General features: G+C 61.9%; 1 protein-coding gene across 1 annotated transcript in view; it reads right to left on the bottom strand.

The window, feature by feature from the left end:
• LOC125463607 (growth factor receptor-bound protein 2) overlaps nucleotides 1–17,186 on the bottom strand; it is a 178,581-nt gene extending 161,395 nt beyond the window's left edge. The window contains exon 1 of the mRNA XM_048555089.2: nucleotides 16,983–17,186. Coding sequence (XP_048411046.1) covers nucleotides 16,983–17,060 — 78 coding nt within the window. The 5' untranslated portion in view covers nucleotides 17,061–17,186. The remainder of the gene's footprint in view (nucleotides 1–16,982) is intronic.
• Nucleotides 17,187–17,558: the final 372 nt, after the last annotated feature.

Raw genomic sequence — 17,558 nt, 5'->3', positions numbered from 1 at the left:
TCCACTTCTGGGTTCTCTAGTCAACGCCATGCAAGGACCTTGGAGGTCCATGCAGTAACTACAGAAATTCGAAGGAAAAAGGAGGAGAAATTTGTTCAAAACATTATGAATCTTTGGAATTTTCTGCAGTTATCAATGTATGACCTTGAATACATTTGAGCATGCATATATTTCAAATGCAGGTGCAACCCAAGAAAAAGGGACTAACCTACTAATCCCTCACTGCTTAACTCCTTTCTCCAGGCAGTGCCAGTCCAGGAAGTCAGATTTCTTGATCTCAATAATGCCCACCCATGAGTGGGATAAGGTGGTGAGCTAACAGGATTGTTTTCTCAGAGGAAGATGCTACAGGGAGTCACACCTACATTCATCCTATAGAGCACGGTACAGCTTGGTTCTGAAGAGTCAGCGTTGGACCTGAAACATCAACTCTTGATTTCGGTCCACAGATGCTGCCAAACCTGAGTTTTTCCAGCAGTTTCTGTTTTAGTTTCTGATTTCCTGCACATGCAATTATAGTCAGAGTAATTCAGCATGGAAACGCACCCTTTGGAGCATGATCTTAAACTAAACTAGTCCCACCAGCCTGCTCCTGGCCCATATCCTTTCACTTTTCCTATTTGTGTACTTATCAAAAAGTCTTTTAAACGTTGCAATACTACCCACATCTACCACTTCCTTAGGAAGTTCATTCCATATGCAAACCACCCTGTGTGTAAAAAATCTGCCTCATATCTTTTTTAAAATCTCTTTCCTTTCACCTTAAAATGCACCACCTATTCTGGAAATCCCCCATCCTAGGAAACAGACAACTACCATTAACACTATCTATACCGCTCATCATTTTATAAACTTCTATAAGGTCACCTCTCAATCTCCTACGCATCAGTGAAATAAGTCCCAGCTCATCCAGCCTTTTATTTATAAGCTAAATCTTCCATACTCGTTAACACCCTAGTAATTACGTTCTTCAGCTCAATAATATGTCTATAATTGGGTGACCGGAACCGGATACGGTGTTCCAGAAGAGGCCTCAGCAATTTTATGTACAACATCAGCATGACTTTCCAACTCCTATACAGATAGTTCTGCTTTAATGTGTGTTTCATTAACACAAATTGGCTGTAACGCAACTGCTGGGTGGCGTTTGCATAACGCAAACTTTCTGCTGTACAGGTATAGCGATTTTGACAGCAACTTCCCACAAAAATGCAACTATCGTGGTACAGGAGAACTACCTGTACTCAAAAGGACTTTTCCCTAGGGTAGAGAGTCACAGGAGATGGGGGAATCTTTTAATGACTATTTCTCCTCTGTGTTTACTGAGGACAGAATTATGGATGCTAAGGAAATAAGGGAAACAAGTGGGGATGTTTTGGACGGCATACTTATTACCAGACAGGAGCTGTCTGCAGCCTTAGTGCGCATTGAGGTAAATAAATCCCCTGGGCCTGATCATGTTCATTCTTGGATGTTGAAGGCGGCTAGGGAAGAAATTGCAGAGATTTTTGTTTCATCTTTAGCCACAGGTGAAGTTCTGGAAGACTGGAGGGCAAACATTATTCCATCGCTTAAGAGAAGTAGCAAGAACAAGCCAGGGAACTACAGGTCAGTGAGCCTGACATCAGTGGTAGGCAAGTTATTGGACAGAATACTGAGGGACAGGATTAAGTAACATTTGATCCAATTAGGGATAGTCAGCATGGATTTGTGCAAAGGTAGTCATGCCTGACAAATCTATTTAAGAGTTTTTCGAAGATGTACCAAGAGGATGGATGAGGGTAGGGCAGTGGATGCTGTCCAAACTGACTTTAGTAAGGCCTTTGACAAGGTCCCACATGGCAGGCTAGTCTTGAAGGTTAGGTCGCAAGGGATCCATGGAGAGCAAGCTAACTGGGTTCAAAATTGGCTCGATGATAGGAAGCAGAGGGTTGGTGGTTGAAGGTTGTTTCTTACAATTGAGGCCTGTGACTCGTGGTGTGCCACAGGGGTTGGTGCTGAGACCTTTGTTATTTGTTATTTACATGAATGATCTGGATGTGAATGAACAAGGTATGATTACTAAGTTTGCGGGTGATACAAAATTAGGAGGTATTGTTGATAGCGTAGGAGGTTATCAAAAATTACAGAGAGATCTTGATCAGATGGGGAAGTGGGCTGAGGACTGGCAAATGCAATTAAGTGTGACGTGTTGTACTTTGGAAGGTTAAACCAAGGTAGGACTTATATAGTAAACGGTAAATCGTAAAGAGTGCTGTGGAACAGACGAACTTATGAATACAAGTACATAGTTCGTTGAAAGTGGCATCACAGGCAGACAGGGTGGTGAAGAAGGTATGTAGCATGCTGGCTTTCATTGGTCAAGGCACCTAGTATAGGAGTTGGGATGTTACATGACAATTGTGTAGGTTGTTGGAGAAGCCGATTTTGGAGTACTGTGTAGGTTTGGTCATCCAGTCAGAGGAAAGAAATAGTTAAACTGGAAAGTGTGCAAGGATTTCAGGGGAAGATTAAACGAGGACAAGAGGGGCAAATTCTTCACACAAGAGAGAGGTGTGTATATGCAATGGGCTGCTAGAAAAAGTGGTTGAGGCAGGTACAACTGCAATGTTTTTTAAAAATTTAGATAGGTCCACAATGGGAGGGATATGGACAAAATGTGGGCAATTGCAACTAGCTGAATGGCACCATGGTCAGCATGGGCTAGTTTGGAATGAAGGGCCTGTTTCTGTGCTGTATTACTTTATAACCATTTGACTGAGCAACGAAGGCAAGCATGGCAAACACCTTTTTAAGAACACTGTGTATGTGATACAAACCTCAAGGAATTATTTAACTGTACCCATAGGTCAGTCTGTTCTACACCCCATACAAGGGCCTACCACTAATTATATTAGCCCTACCCTTGTTTGTTGTACCAAAATGCCACAGCTCGTATTTATCCAGATTGAACCCCATCTGCCATTCGATCAAGACCCACAGACAGCACTCACAAAAAAGGACTCTCCCAGGCATGTACTCCATAACCCTCAATTCCCTTGTAAATCTGCCTCAGTTCTGAATATATTGAAAAAGACTCCATTGGTGTCCACGAAAAAAAAGCAGAAATCCAAAGGTGAAGAGCTTGCTCTATTTCCAATAGAGACCCCGAACTTTACAAAATTGCCCCCAATTCAAGACAGCACAGAATTTAAATGGAATCATTCTCTCAATATCGACGCAACACCCTTCTGACCTACTTATCTAATCATTTGTTCAAAATTTCCTCACAAGACATACATTCAGTCCAGGAAGCAACATTCTGAACTGCAGCAATTCTCTCCCCTCGTCCATGTCGTTCTCTCTCTCCATCTTCTCTGCCGCTGTCGCGCCCCACCCTTCTCTTGCTCCCCTCTCCCCTCCTCCCCCAACCTCATCTCCCTCCATCTCCCCCTCCCTCCGGGCCCTTCCTCCTTACTTTCTCCTCACCCCCTCCCTCTCTACCGACTTCTCCCCCTCCTTCCTCCACCCTCCTTTGCTCCCCATCCCTCCCTGCTTTCTCCTCCTGCCCCCTTACCCCTCTCATGCCCCATCACTCTCTACCCCACTCTACCCACTGCCCCCGTCCGCTGTCATCCTCCCTGGTCCCCACTGCCCCCGTCTGCTCTCGCCCTCTATCCCCTCACACCCCTTCTCCCGCTCTCTGTCTCTCCCCTGCCTGCTCCCCCTTCTCTCTCTCTCTCTCTGTCACCCGGCATCCCCCTCTCCCCTCCCACCTTCTCTCTCTCTCTCATTACCCCAGTCACCCCTCCCCTTCACTCTCCCCCGTCCAACCGCCACTCTCCTTCTCTCTCTCTCTCTCTCTCGCCCCCTCCCACCTTCTCTCTCCCCCTCCCACACCCCACTCCTCCTCTCGCTCTCTCTCCCCACCCCAGTCCCGTCTCTTTTTCCATCCCCCTGTCCCCACTTACTTTCTCCATCTCTTTCCCTCACCGTCTCCCTCACTCTCCCCTTCTGTCTCCCGTCTTCGTCTCTTCTTCTCCTTCCTTCCTCACACCATCCCCACTCTCCCCCTCGCATCCCCCCAGTCCTTGTCTCTCTCCCTCCCTGACCCCGCTCTGCACCCCCCGACCTCTCTCTCTCTATACCTCGGAACCCGCCTCTCTCCCACCCCGTCCCAGTCTGTCTTTCTCTCTCCTTCCCTCCCGTCCCCCTCTCTCCTTCACGCTCCCTCCCCTCCTCCTTCTCTCTCCTTCCCACCCACGTCTCTCCTTCTCTCTTGCTCACTGTCTCGCTCTCCCTTTCTCTCCCTCTCTCTTACTCTCTACACCGGACTCCCTCTCTCAGTCCCACCCCCTCCCCCTTTAACCCTTCCACCCCGCCACCCCAACCTCCATCTCTCTCCCTCCCATCCCCGTCTCCCCTTCTCTGTCCGTCCCTCCCGTCCACATCTCCCCTTCTCTGTCCCTCCCTCCCTCCGGTCCCCTCTCCGTTCTCTCTCCCTGCCTCCAGTCCCCATCTCCCCTACTCTGTCCATCCCTCCTGCCCACCTCCTCGCCCCACCTCTCCCCTTCTCTCTCCCATCGTCTGCACTTCTCTGTCCCTCCCTCCCATCCCCTGACCCTTCTCTCTCACTCCCACCCTCGTCCACCTTTCTCTCTCCCTCCCCGCCTCCACCTTTCTCTCTCCCTCCCCCACCACCCCAACCTCCATCTCGTTATCTCACCCTCCCTCCTGCCCCCGTCTCCTGTTCTCTGTCCCTCCATCAAATGCCCTGCCCCCCGCACCCCCATTCGCCCTCCAAACCAATCCCCCCTCTATCTCTGTCCCTCCCTCCCGTCCACCTACCCCGGCTCCATTTCTGTCCCTCCCACCCGTCCCCCTACTCCCGCCCTCCTCCTCTCTCTCCCTCCCTCCCCCGATCCCCCCTCTCCTCCTCTCTCTCCCTCCCCCGATCCCCCTTCTCCTTCTCTCTCTCTCTCTCCCTCCCTCCCCCGATCCCCCCTCTCTCTCCCTCCCTCCCCCGATCCCCCCTCTCCTCCTCTCTCTCCCTCCCTCCCCCGATCCCCCCTCTCCTCCTCTCTCTCCCTCCCTCCCCCGATCCCCCCTCTCCTCCTCTCTCTCCCTCCCTCCCCCGATCCCCCCTCTCCTCCTCTCTCTCCCTCCCTCCCCCGATCCCCCCTCTCCTCCTCTCTCTCCCTCCCTCCCCCGATCCCCCCTCTCCTCCTCTCTCTCCCTCCCTCCCCCGATCCCCCCTCTCCTCCTCTCTCTCTCCCTCCCTCCCCCGATCCCCCCTCTCCTCCTCTCTCTCCCTCCCTCCCCCGATCCCCCCTCTCCTCCTCTCTCTCGCTCCCTCCCCCGATCCCCCCTCTCCTCCTCTCTCTCGCTCCCTCCCCCGATCCCCCCTCTCCTCCTCTCTCTCCCTCCCTCCCCCGATCCCCCCTCTCCTCCTCTCTCTCCCTCCCTCCCCCGATCCCCCCTCTCCTCCTCTCTCTCCCTCCCTCCCCCGATCCCCCCTCTCCTCCTCTCTCTCCCTCCCTCCCCCGATCCCCCCTCTCCTCCTCTCTCTCCCTCCCTCCCCCGATCCCCCCTCTCCTCCTCTCTCTCCCTCCCTCCCCCGATCCCCCCTCTCCTCCTCTCTCTCCCTCCCTCCCCCGATCCCCCCTCTCCTCCTCTCTCTCCCTCCCTCCCCCGATCCCCCCTCTCCTCCTCTCTCTCCCTCCCTCCCCCGATCCCCCCTCTCCTCCTCTCTCTCCCTCCCTCCCCCGATCCCCCCTCTCCTCCTCTCTCTCCCTCCCTCCCCCGATCCCCCCTCTCCTCCTCTCTCTCCCTCCCTCCCCCGATCCCCCCTCTCCTCCTCTCTCTCCCTCCCTCCCCCGATCCCCCCTCTCCTCCTCTCTCTCCCTCCCTCCCCCGATCCCCCCCCTCCTCCTCTCTCTCCCTCCCTCCCCCGATCCCCCCTCTCCTCCTCTCTCTCCCTCCCTCCCCCGATCCCCCCTCTCCTCCTCTCTCTCCCTCCCTCCCCCGATCCCCCCTCTCCTCCTCTCTCTCCCTCCCCCGATCCCCCCTCTCCTCCTCTCTCTCCCTCCCTCCCCCGATCCCCCATCTCCTCCTCTCTCTCCCTCCCTCCCCCCGATCCCCCCTCTCCTCCTCTCTCTCCCTCCCTCCCCCGATCCCCCATCTCCTCCTCTCTCTCCCTCCCTCCCCCGATCCCCCCTCTCCTCCTCTCTCTCCCTCCCTCCCCGATCCCCCCTCTCCTCCTCTCTCTCCCTCCCTCCCCCGATCCCCCCTCTCCTCCTCTCTCTCCCTCCCTCCCCCGATCCCCCCTCTCCTCCTCTCTCTCCCTCCCTCCCCCGATCCCCCCTCTCCTCCTCTCTCTCCCTCCCCCCCCCAATCCCCCCTCTCCTCCTCCTCTCTCCCTCCCCCCCCGATCCCCCCTCTCCTCCTCTCTCTCCCTCCCCCGATCCCCCCTCTCCTCCTCTCTCTCCCTCCCTCCCCCGATCCCCCCTCTCCTCCTCTCTCTCCCTCCCTCCCCCGATCCCCCCTCTCCTCCTCTCTCTCCCTCCCTCCCCCGATCCCCCCTCTCCTCCTCTCTCTCCCTCCCTCCCCCGATCCCCCCTCTCCTCCTCTCTCTCCCTCCCCCGATCCCCTTCTCCTTCTCTCTCTCTCTCCCTCCCCCGATCCCCCTTCTCCTTCTCTCTCTCTCCCTCCCTCCCCCGATCCCCCATCTCCTTCTCTCTCTCTCTCCCTCCCTCCCCCGATCCCCCCCTCTCCTCCTCTCTCTCCCTCCCTCCCCCCCGATCCCCCCTCTCCTCCTCTCTCTCCCTCCCTCCCCCGATCCCCCCTCTCCTCCTCTCTCTCCCTCCCTCCCCCGATCCCCCCTCTCCTCTCTCTCTCCTCCCTCCCCCGATCCCCCCTTCTCCTTCTCTCTCTCTCTCCCTCCCCCGATCCCCCTTCTCCTTCTCTCTCTCTCCCTCCCTCCCCGATCCCCCATCTCCTTCTCTCTCTCTCTCCCTCCCTCCCCGATCCCCCCTCTCCTTCTCTCTCTCCCTCCCTCCCCCGATCCCCCCTCTCCTCTCTCTCCCTCCCTCCCCCGATCCCCCCTCTCCTCCTCTCTCTCCATCCATCCCCCGATCCCCCCTCTCCTCCTCTCTCTCCTCCCTCCCCCGATCCCCCCTCTCCTTCTCTCTCTCTCTCCCTCCCTCCCCCGATCCCCCCTCTCCTTCTCTATCTCTCTCCCTCCCTCCCCCGATCCCCCCTCTCCTTCTCTCTCTCCCTCCCTCCCCCGATCCCCCCTCACCTTCTCTCTCTCTCTCCCTCCCTCCCCGATCCCCCCTCTCCCTTCTCTCTCTCCCTCCCTCCCCCGATCCCCCCTCTCCTTCTCTCTCTCTCTCTCCCTCCCCCGATCCCCCCTCTCCTTCTCTATCTCCCTCCCTCCCTCCCCCCTCTCCTTCTCTCTCTCTCTCCCTCCCTCCCCGATCCCCCATCTCCTTCTCTCTCTCTCTCCCTCCCTCCCCCGATCCCCCCTCTCCTTCTCTCTCTCCCTCCCTCCCCCGATCCCCCCTCACCTTCTCTCTCCCTCCCTCCCCGATCCCCCCTCTCCTCCTCTCTCTCCATCCATCCCCCGATCCCCCCTCTCCTCCTCTCTCTCCCTCCCCCGATCCCCCTTCTCCTTCTCTCTCTCTCTCCCTCCCTCCCCCGATCCCCCCTCTCCTTCTCTATCTCTCTCCCTCCCTCCCCCGATCCCCCCTCTCCTTCTCTCTCTCCCTCCCTCCCCCGATCCCCCCTCACCTTCTCTCTCTCTCTCCCTCCCTCCCCCGATCCCCCCTCTCCTTCTCTCTCTCCCTCCCTCCCCCGATCCCCCCTCTCCTTCTCTCTCTCTCTCTCCCTCCCCCGATCCCCCCTCTCCTTCTCTATCTCCCTCCCTCCCTCCCCCCTCTCCTTCTCTCTCTCTCTCCCTCCCTCCCCCGATCCCCCCTCTCCTTCTCTCTCTCCCTCCCTCCCCCGATCCCCCCTCTCCTTCTCTCTCTCTCTCCCTCCCTCCCCCGATCCCCCCTCTCCTTCTCTCTCTCCCTCCCCCGATCCCCCCTCTCCTCCTCTCTCTCCCCGATCCCCCCTCTCCTCCTCTCTCTCCCTCCCTCCCCCGATCCCCCCTCTCCTCCTCTCTCTCCCTCCCTCCCCCGATCCCCCCTCTCCTCCTCTCTCTCCCTCCCTCCCCCGATCCCCCCTCTCCTCCTCTCTCTCCCTCCCTCCCCCGATCCCCCCTCTCCTCCTCTCTCTCCCTCCCTCCCCCGATCCCCCCTCTCCTCCTCTCTCTCCCTCCCTCCCCCGATCCCCCCTCTCCTCCTCTCTCTCCCTCCCTCCCCCGATCCCCCCTCTCCTCCTCTCTCTCCCTCCCTCCCCCGATCCCCCCTCTCCTCCTCTCTCTCCCTCCCTCCCCCGATCCCCCTCTCCTCCTCTCTCTCCCTCCCTCGATCCCCCCTCTCCTCCTCTCTCTCCCTCCCTCCCCCGATCCCCCCTCTCCTCCTCTCTCTCCCTCCCTCCCCGATTCCCCCTCTCCTCCTCTCTCTCCCTCCCTCCCCCGATCCCCCCTCTCCTCCTCTCTCTCCCTCCCTCCCCCGATCCCCCCTCTCCTCCTCTCTCTCCCTCCCCCGATCCCCCCTCTCCTCCTCTCTCTCCCTCCCTCCCCCGATCCCCCCTCTCCTCCTCTCTCTCCCTCCCTCCCCCGATCCCCCCTCTCCTCCTCTCTCTCCCTCCCCCGATCCCCCTTCTCCTTCTCTCTCTCTCCCTCCCTCCCCCGATCCCCCCTCTCCTCCTCTCTCTCCCTCCCTCCCCCGATCCCCCCTCTCCTCCTCTCTCTCCCTCCCTCCCCCGATCCCCCCTCTCCTCCTCTCTCTCCCTCCCCCGATCCCCCTTCTCCTTCTCTCTCCTCCCCGATCCCCCTTCTCCTTCTCTCTCTCTCTCCCTCCCCCGATTCCCCTTCTCCTTCTCTCTCTCTCCCTCCCTCCCCCGATCCCCCATCTCCTTCTCTCTCTCTCTCCCTCCCTCCCCCGATCCCCCCTCTCCTTCTCTCTCTCTCTCCCTCCCTCCCCCGATCCCCCCTCTCCTTCTCTCTCTCTCTCCCTCCCTCCCCCGATCCCCCCTCTCCTCCTCTCTCTGCCTCCCTCCCCCGATCCCCCCTCCTCCCTCCCCCGATCCCCCCTCTCCTCATCCCACTCCCTCCCTCCCCCGATCCCCCCTCTCCTTCTCTCTCTCTCTCCCTCCCCCGATCCCCCTTCTCCTTCTCTCTCTCTCTCCCTCCCCCGATTCCCCTTCTCCTTCTCTCTCTCTCCCTCCCTCCCCCGATCCCCCATCTCCTTCTCTCTCTCTCTCCCTCCCTCCCTCGATCCCCCCTCTCCTCATCCCACTCCCTCCCTCCCCCGATCCCCCCTCTCCTCCTCTCTCTCCCTCCCTCCCCCGATCCCCCCTCTCGCTCCCTCCCTCCCCCGATCCCCCCTCTCCTCCTCTCTCTCCCTCCCCCGATCCCCCTTCTCCTTCTCTCTCTCTCTCCCTCCCCCGATCCCCCTTCTCCTTCTCTCTCTCTCTCCCTCCCCCGATTCCCCTTCTCCTTCTCTCTCTCTCCCTCCCTCCCCCGATCCCCCATCTCCTTCTCTCTCTCTCTCCCTCCCTCCCCCGATCCCCCCTCTCCTTCTCTCTCTCTCTCCCTCCCTCCCTCCCCCGATCCCCCCTCTCCTCCTCTCTCTGCCTCCCTCCCCCGATCCCCCCTCTCCTCTCTCTCCCTCCCTCCCCCGATCCCCCCTCTCCTTCTCTATCTCTCTCCCTCCCTCCCCCGATCCCCCCTCTCCTCCTCTCTCTCCCTCCCTCCCCCGATCCCCCCTCTCCTCCTCTCTCTCCCTCCCTCCCCCGATCCCCCCTCTCCTCCTCTCTCTCCCTCCCCCGATCCCCCTTCTCCTTCTCTCTCTCTCTCCCTCCCCCGATCCCCCTTCTCCTTCTCTCTCTCTCCCTCCCTCCCCCGATCCCCCATCTCCTTCTCTCTCTCTCTCCCTCCCTCCCCGATCCCCCCTCTCCTTCTCTCTCTCTCCCTCCCTCCCTCCCCCGATCCCCCCTCTCCTCCTCTCTCTGCCTCCCTCCCCCGATCCCCCCTCTCCTCTCTCTCCCTCCCTCCCCCGATCCCCCCTCTCCTCCTCTCTCTCCATCCATCCCCCGATCCCCCCTCTCCTCCTCTCTCTCCCTCCCCCGATCCCCCTTCTCCTTCTCTCTCTCTCTCCCTCCCTCCCCCGATCCCCCCTCTCCTTCTCTATCTCTCTCCCTCCCTCCCCCGATCCCCCCTCTCCTTCTCTCTCTCCCTCCCTCCCCCGATCCCCCCTCACCTTCTCTCTCTCTCTCCCTCCCTCCCCCGATCCCCCCTCTCCTTCTCTCTCTCCCTCCCTCCCCCGATCCCCCCTCTCCTTCTCTCTCTCTCTCTCCCTCCCCCGATCCCCCCTCTCCTTCTCTATCTCCTCCCTCCCTCCCCCCCTCTCCTTCTCTCTCTCTCTCCCTCCCTCCCCCGATCCCCCCTCTCCTTCTCTCTCTCCCTCCCTCCCCCGATCCCCCCTCTCCTTCTCTCTCTCTCTCCCTCCCTCCCCCGATCCCCCCTCTCCTTCTCTCTCTCCCTCCCCCGATCCCCCCTCTCCTCCTCTCTCTCCCCCCGATCCCCCCTCTCCTCCTCTCTCTCCCTCCCTCCCCCGATCCCCCCTCTCCTCCTCTCTCTCCCTCCCTCCCCCGATCCCCCCTCTCCTCCTCTCTCTCCCTCCCTCCCCCGATCCCCCCTCTCCTCCTCTCTCTCCCTCCCTCCCCCGATCCCCCCTCTCCTCCTCTCTCTCCCTCCCTCCCCCGATCCCCCCTCTCCTCCTCTCTCTCCCTCCCTCCCCCGATCCCCCCTCTCCTCCTCTCTCTCCCTCCCTCCCCCGATCCCCCCTCTCCTCCTCTCTCTCCCTCCCTCCCCCGATCCCCCCTCTCCTCCTCTCTCTCCCTCCCTCCCCCGATCCCCCCTCTCCTCCTCTCTCTCCCTCCCTCGATCCCCCCTCTCCTCCTCTCTCTCCCTCCCTCCCCCGATCCCCCCTCTCCTCCTCTCTCTCCCTCCCTCCCCCGATTCCCCCTCTCCTCCTCTCTCTCCCTCCCTCCCCCGATCCCCCCTCTCCTCCTCTCTCTCCCTCCCTCCCCCGATCCCCCTCTCCTCCTCTCTCTCCCTCCCTCCCCCGATCCCCCCTCTCCTCCTCTCTCTCCCTCCCTCCCCCGATCCCCCCTCTCCTCCTCTCTCTCCCTCCCTCCCCCGATCCCCCCTCTCCTCCTCTCTCTCCTTCCCCCGATCCCCCTTCTCCTTCTCTCTCTCTCTCCCTCCCTCCCCCGATCCCCCCTCTCCTCCTCTCTCTCCCTCCCTCCCCCGATCCCCCCTCTCCTCCTCTCTCTCCCTCCCCCGATCCCCCTTCTCCTCGTCTCTCCCTCCCCCCGATCCCCCTTCTCCTTCTCTCTCTCTCTCCCTCCCCCGATTCCCCTTCTCCTTCTCTCTCTCTCCCTCCCTCCCCCGATCCCCCATCTCCTTCTCTCTCTCCCTCCCTCCCCCGATCCCCCCTCTCCTTCTCTCTCTCTCTCCCTCCCTCCCCCGATCCCCCCTCTCCTTCTCTCTCTCTCTCCCTCCCTCCCCCGATCCCCCCTCTCCTCCTCTCTCTGCCTCCCTCCCCCGATCCCCCCTCCTCCCTCCCCCGATCCCCCCTCTCCTCATCCCACTCCCTCCCTCCCCCGATCCCCCCTCTCCTTCTCTCTCTCTCTCCCTCCCCCGATCCCCCTTCTCCTTCTCTCTCTCTCTCCCTCCCCCGATTCCCCTTCTCCTTCTCTCTCTCTCCCTCCCTCCCCCGATCCCCCATCTCCTTCTCTCTCTCTCTCCCTCCCTCCCTCGATCCCCCCTCTCCTCATCCCACTCCCTCCCTCCCCCGATCCCCCCTCTCCTCCTCTCTCTCCCTCCCTCCCCCGATCCCCCCTCTCCTCCTCTCGCTCCCTCCCTCCCCCGATCCCCCCTCTCCTCCTCTCTCTCCCTCCCCCGATCCCCCTTCTCCTTCTCTCTCTCTCTCCCTCCCCCGATCCCCCTTCTCCTTCTCTCTCTCTCTCCCTCCCCCGATTCCCCTTCTCCTTCTCTCTCTCTCCCTCCCTCCCCCGATCCCCCATCTCCTTCTCTCTCTCTCTCCCTCCCTCCCCCGATCCCCCCTCTCCTTCTCTCTCTCTCTCCCTCCCTCCCCCGATCCCCCCTCTCCTCCTCTCTCTGCCTCCCTCCCCCGATCCCCCCTCTCCTCTCTCTCCCTCCCTCCCCCGATCCCCCCTCTCCTCCTCTCTCTCCATCCATCCCCCGATCCCCCCTCTCCTCCCCCGATCCCCCCTCTCCTCCCCCGATCCCCCTTCTCCTTCTCTCTCTCTCTCCCTCCCTCCCCCGATCCCCCCTCTCCTTCTCTATCTCTCTCCCTCCCTCCCCCGATCCCCCCTCTCCTTCTCTCTCTCCCTCCCTCCCCCGATCCCCCCTCACCTTCTCTCTCTCTCTCCCTCCCTCCCCCGATCCCCCCTCTCCTTCTCTCTCTCCCTCCCTCCCCCGATCCCCCCTCTCCTTCTCTCTCTCCCTCCCTCCCCCGATCCCCCCTCTCCTTCTCTCTCTCTCTCCCTCCCCCGATCCCCCCTCTCCTTCTCTCTCTCCTCCCTCCCTCCCCCCTCTCCTTCTCTCTCTCTCTCCCTCCCTCCCCCGATCCCCCCTCTCCTTCTCTCTCTCCCTCCCTCCCCCGATCCCCCCTCTCCTTCTCTCTCTCTCTCCCTCCCTCCCCCGATCCCCCCTCTCCTTCTCTCTCTCCCTCCCACGATCCCCCCTCTCCTCCTCTCCCTCCCACGATCCCCCCCTCTCCTCCTCTCTCTCCCCCGATCCCCCCTCTCCTCCTCTCTCTCCCCCGATCCCCCCTCTCCTCCTCTCTCTCCCTCCCTCCCCCGATCCCCCCTCTCCTCCTCTCTCTCCCTCCCTCCCCGATCCCCCCTCTCCTCCTCTCTCTCCCTCCCTCCCCCGATCCCCCCTCTCCTCCTCTCTCTCCCTCCCTCCCCGATCCCCCCCTCTCCTCCTCTCTCTCCCTCCCTCCCCCGATCCCCCCTCTCCTCCTCTCTCTCCCTCCCTCCCCCGATCCCCCTCTCCTCCTCTCTCTCCCTCCCTCCCCCGATCCCCCCTCTCCTCCTCTCTCTCCCTCCCTCCCCCGATCCCCCCTCTCCTCCTCTCTCTCCCTCCCTCCCCCGATCCCCCCTCTCCTCCTCTCTCTCCCTCCCTCCCCCGATCCCCCCTCTCCTCCTCTCTCTCCCTCCCTCCCCCGATCCCCCCTCTCCTCCTCTCTCTCCCTCCCTCCCCCGATCCCCCCTCTCCTCCTCTCTCTCCCTCCCTCCCCCGATCCCCCCTCTCCTCCTCTCTCTCCCTCCCTCCCCCGATCCCCCCTCTCCTCCTCTCTCTCCCTCCCTCCCCCGATCCCCCCTCTCCTCCTCTCTCTCCCTCCCTCCCCCGATCCCCCCTCTCCTCTCTCTCCCTCCCTCCCCCGATCCCCCCTCTCCTCCTCTCTCTCCCTCCCCCGATCCCCCTTCTCCTTCTCTCTCCCTCCCCCGATCCCCCTTCTCCTTCTCTCTCTCTCTCCCTCCCCCGATCCCCCTTCTCCTTCTCTCTCTCTCTCCCTCCCCCGATTCCCCTTCTCCTTCTCTCTCTCTCCCTCCCTCCCCCGATCCCCCCTCTCCTCCTCTCTCTCTCTCCCTCCCTCCCCGATCCCCCCTCTCCTCCTCTCTCTCCCTCCCTCCCCCGATCCCCCCTCTCCTCCTCTCTCTCCCTCCCTCCCCCGATCCCCCCTCTCCTCCTCTCTCTCCCTCCCTCCCCCGATCCCCCCTCTCCTCCTCTCTCTCCCTCCCTCCCCCGATCCCCCCTCTCCTCCTCTCTCTCCCTCCCTCCCCCGATCCCCCCTCTCCTCCTCTCTCTCCCTCCCTCCCCCGATCCCCCCTCTCCTCCTCTCTCTCCCTCCCCCGATCCCCCTTCTCCTTCTCTCTCTCTCTCCCTCCCTCCCCCGATCCCCCCTCTCCTCCTCTCTCTCCCTCCCTCCCCCGATCCCCCCTCTCCTCCTCTCTCTCCCTCCCCCGATCCCCCCTCTCCTCCTCTCTCTCCCTCCCCCGATCCCCCTTCTCCTTCTCTCTCCCTCCCCCGATCCCCCTTCTCCTTCTCTCTCTCTCTCCCTCCCCCGATCCCCCTTCTCCTTCTCTCTCTCTCTCCCTCCCCCGATTCCCCTTCTCCTTCTCTCTCTCTCCCTCCCTCCCCCGATCCCCCCTCTCCTCCTCTCTCTCTCTCCCTCCCTCCCCCGATCCCCCCTCTCCTCCTCTCTCTCCCTCCCTCCCCCGATCCCCCCTCTCCTCCTCTCTCTCCCTCCCTCCCCCGATCCCCCCTCTCCTCCTCTCTCTCCCTCCCTCCCCCGATCCCCCCTCTCCTCCTCTCTCTCCCTCCCTCCCCCGATCCCCCCTCTCCTCCTCTCTCTCCCTCCCTCCCCCGATCCCCCCTCTCCTCCTCTCTCTCCCTCCCTCCCCCGATCCCCCTTCTCCTTCTCTCTCTCTCTCCCTCCCTCCCCCGATCCCCCCTCTCCTCCTCTCTCTCCCTCCCTCCCCCGATCCCCCCTCTCCTCCTCTCTCTCCCTCCCCCGATCCCCTTCTCCTTCTCTCTCCCTCCCCCGATCCCCCTTCTCCTTCTCTCTCCCTCCCCCGATCCCCCTTCTCCTTCTCTCTCTCTCTCCCTCCCCCGATTCCCCTTCTCCTTCTCTCTCTCTCCCTCCCTCCCCCGATCCCCCATCTCCTTCTCTCTCTCTCTCCCTCCCTCCCCCGATCCCCCCTCTCCTTCTCTCTCTCTCTCCCTCCCTCCCCCGATCCCCCCTCTCCTTCTCTCTCTCTCTCCCTCCCTCCCCCGATCCCCCCTCTCCTCCTCTCTCTGCCTCCCTCCCCCGATCCCCCCTCTCCTTCTCTCTCTCCCTCCCTCCCCCGATCCCCCCTCTCCTTCTCTCTCTCCCTCCCTCCCCCGATCCCCCCTCACCTTCTCTCTCTCTCTCCCTCCCTCCCCCGATCCCCCCTCTCCTTCTCTCTCTCCCTCCCTCCCCCGATCCCCCCTCTCCTTCTCTCTCTCTCTCCCTCCCTCCCCCGATCCCCCCTCTCCTTCTCTCTCTCCCTCCCTCCCCCGATCCCCCCTCTCCTTCTCTCTCTCTCTCCCTCCCTCCCCCGATCCCCCCTCTCCTCCTCTCTCTGCCTCCCTCCCCCGATCCCCCCTCTCCTTCTCTCTCTCCCTCCCCCGATCCCCCCTCTCCTCCTCTCTCTCCCTCCCTCCCCCGATCCCCCCTCTCCTCCTCTCTCTCCCTCCCTTGATCCCCCTCTCCTTCTCTCTCTCCCTCCCTCCCGCGATCCCCCCCTCTCCTTCTCTCTCTCCCTCCCCCGATCCCCCCTCTCCTTCTCTCTCTCAATCCCTCCCCCGATCCCCCTTCTCCCTCCCTCCCCCGATCCCCCTTCTCCTTCTCTCTCTCCCTCCCTCGATCCCCCCTCTCCTTCTCTCTCTCCCTCGATCCCCTCTCTCCTTCTCTCTCTCCCTCCCTCCCCCGATCCCCCCTCTCCTCCTCTCTCTCCCTCCCTCCCCCGATCCCCCCTCTCCTCCTCTCTCTCTCTCCCTCCCCCGATCCCCCCTCTCCTCCTCTCTCTCTCTCCCTCCCTCCCCCGATCCCCCCTCTCCTCCTCTCTCTCTCTCCCTCCCTCCCCCGATCCCCCCTCTCCTCCTCTCTCTCTCTCCCTCCCTCCCCCGATCCCCCCTCTCCTCCTCTCTCTCTCTCCCTCCCTCCCCCGATCCCCCCTCTCCTCCTCTCTCTCTCTCCCTCCCTCCCCCGATCCCCCCTCTCCTCCTCTCTCTCTCTCCCTCCCTCCCCCGATCCCCCCTCTCCTCCTCTCTCTCCCTCCCTCCCCCGATCCCCCCTCTCCTCCTCTCTCTCTCTCCCTCCCTCCCCCGATCCCCCCTCTCCTCCTCTCTCTCTCTCCCTCCCTCCCCCGATCCCCCCTCTCCTCCTCTCTCTCTCTCCCTCCCTCCCCCGATCCCCCCTCTCCTCCTCTCTCTCTCTCCCTCCCTCCCCCGATCCCCCCTCTCCTCCTCTCTCTCTCTCCCTCCCTCCCCCGATCCCCCCTCTCCTCCTCTCTCTCTCTCCCTCCCTCCCCCGATCCCCCCTCTCCTCCTCTCTCTCTCTCCCTCCCTCCCCCGATCCCCCCTCTCCTCCTCTCTCTCTCTCCCTCCCTCCCCCGATCCCCCCTCTCCTCCTCTCTCTCCCTCCCTCCCCCGATCCCCCCTCTCCTCCTCTCTCTCTCTCCCTCCCTCCCCCGATCCCCCCTCTCCTCCTCTCTCTCTCTCCCTCCCTCCCCCGATCCCCCCTCTCCTCCTCTCTCTCTCTCCCTCGATCCCCTCTCTCCTTCTCTCTCTCCCTCCCTCCCTCCCCCGATCCCCCCTCTCCTCCTCTCTCTCCCTCCCTCCCCCGATCCCCCCTCTCCTCCTCTCTCTCCCTCGATCCCCTCTCTCCTTCTCTCTCTCCCTCCCTCCCTCGATCCCCCTCTCCTTCTCTCTCTCCCTCCCTCCCTCCCTCGATCCCCCTCTCCTCCCTGCCCCGGTCACACTCTCTTTTCTACCTCCCCGTGTTGTCTTCTTTTACCCCGTCATGCATCTTTCTCTTTCAACCAGCTCTCTTCACCTTCGCCCCCCACTCCCCCCCCCCCCCAACGACTCGCTCTCTCACTCTCTCCCTCTCCTCTCTCCCTCTCCTCCCTCTCCCCCTCCCTCTCCTCCCTCTCCCCCTCCCTCTCCTCCCTCTCCCCCTCCCTCTCCTCTTCCATAGTCTCGCTCCGTGACGCTTCCTCCTCCGCTCCTGAATCCGGCTTTAGCCGCGATCTCATCGCGGCGGCCTCACCTTCAGTATATCTTCCCTCTTAAAGCTTAGCTCATCGTCTGCTGTGGCCTTGAAGTCGTACTTGGCGATAGCCTCCATGTCAGCGCGACGTTGGCCTTGCTCTGACTTTCAGTCTGGGGCTGGGCCTGTCCGTCGCCAGCGTGTGGCTGTCGCCTAGGCCCGGGACCACTGCGCGTGCGCACTGCGACAGGCCGCTCCCGCATACTGCGCCTGCGCACGCACTGGGCGTTCCGTGTCCGAGGCACGTACCGGAATAGCGTCAGCCAGGCTCAGCGTGATGCTCCTGGACCGGAAACGAGCGTTGACCTCGCCTTCGTCATCTTGTGCTTAGTGTCATTTGACCTTTGGTTTTCTGTCTTGAGTTGGAGCATAAACTTGAGTATCTCTGGGTGTTTTCAGTTCTCATTCTTCTCCTGACCTGCGCTTTCGAATGTCTAATTCCTGTGAAATGCACCTCGTGTTGGTAAACTTCAATGGTCCTCGCTCTTTGACCATTCCTTTGGAAGACATTGTGAGCTTGCTTATTGGCACCACATTGTTGGTGCTGGTGGAGGAGTACTGTTAAGTTACTGGTAG

Source organism: Stegostoma tigrinum, chromosome 22 (genome assembly GCF_030684315.1).
Source record: "Stegostoma tigrinum isolate sSteTig4 chromosome 22, sSteTig4.hap1, whole genome shotgun sequence".
NCBI classification, from domain to species: domain Eukaryota; kingdom Metazoa; phylum Chordata; class Chondrichthyes; order Orectolobiformes; family Stegostomatidae; genus Stegostoma; species Stegostoma tigrinum.
The sequence above is the reverse complement of the archived record's forward strand: the minus strand, read 5'-3'. Positions and strand labels throughout refer to the sequence as shown.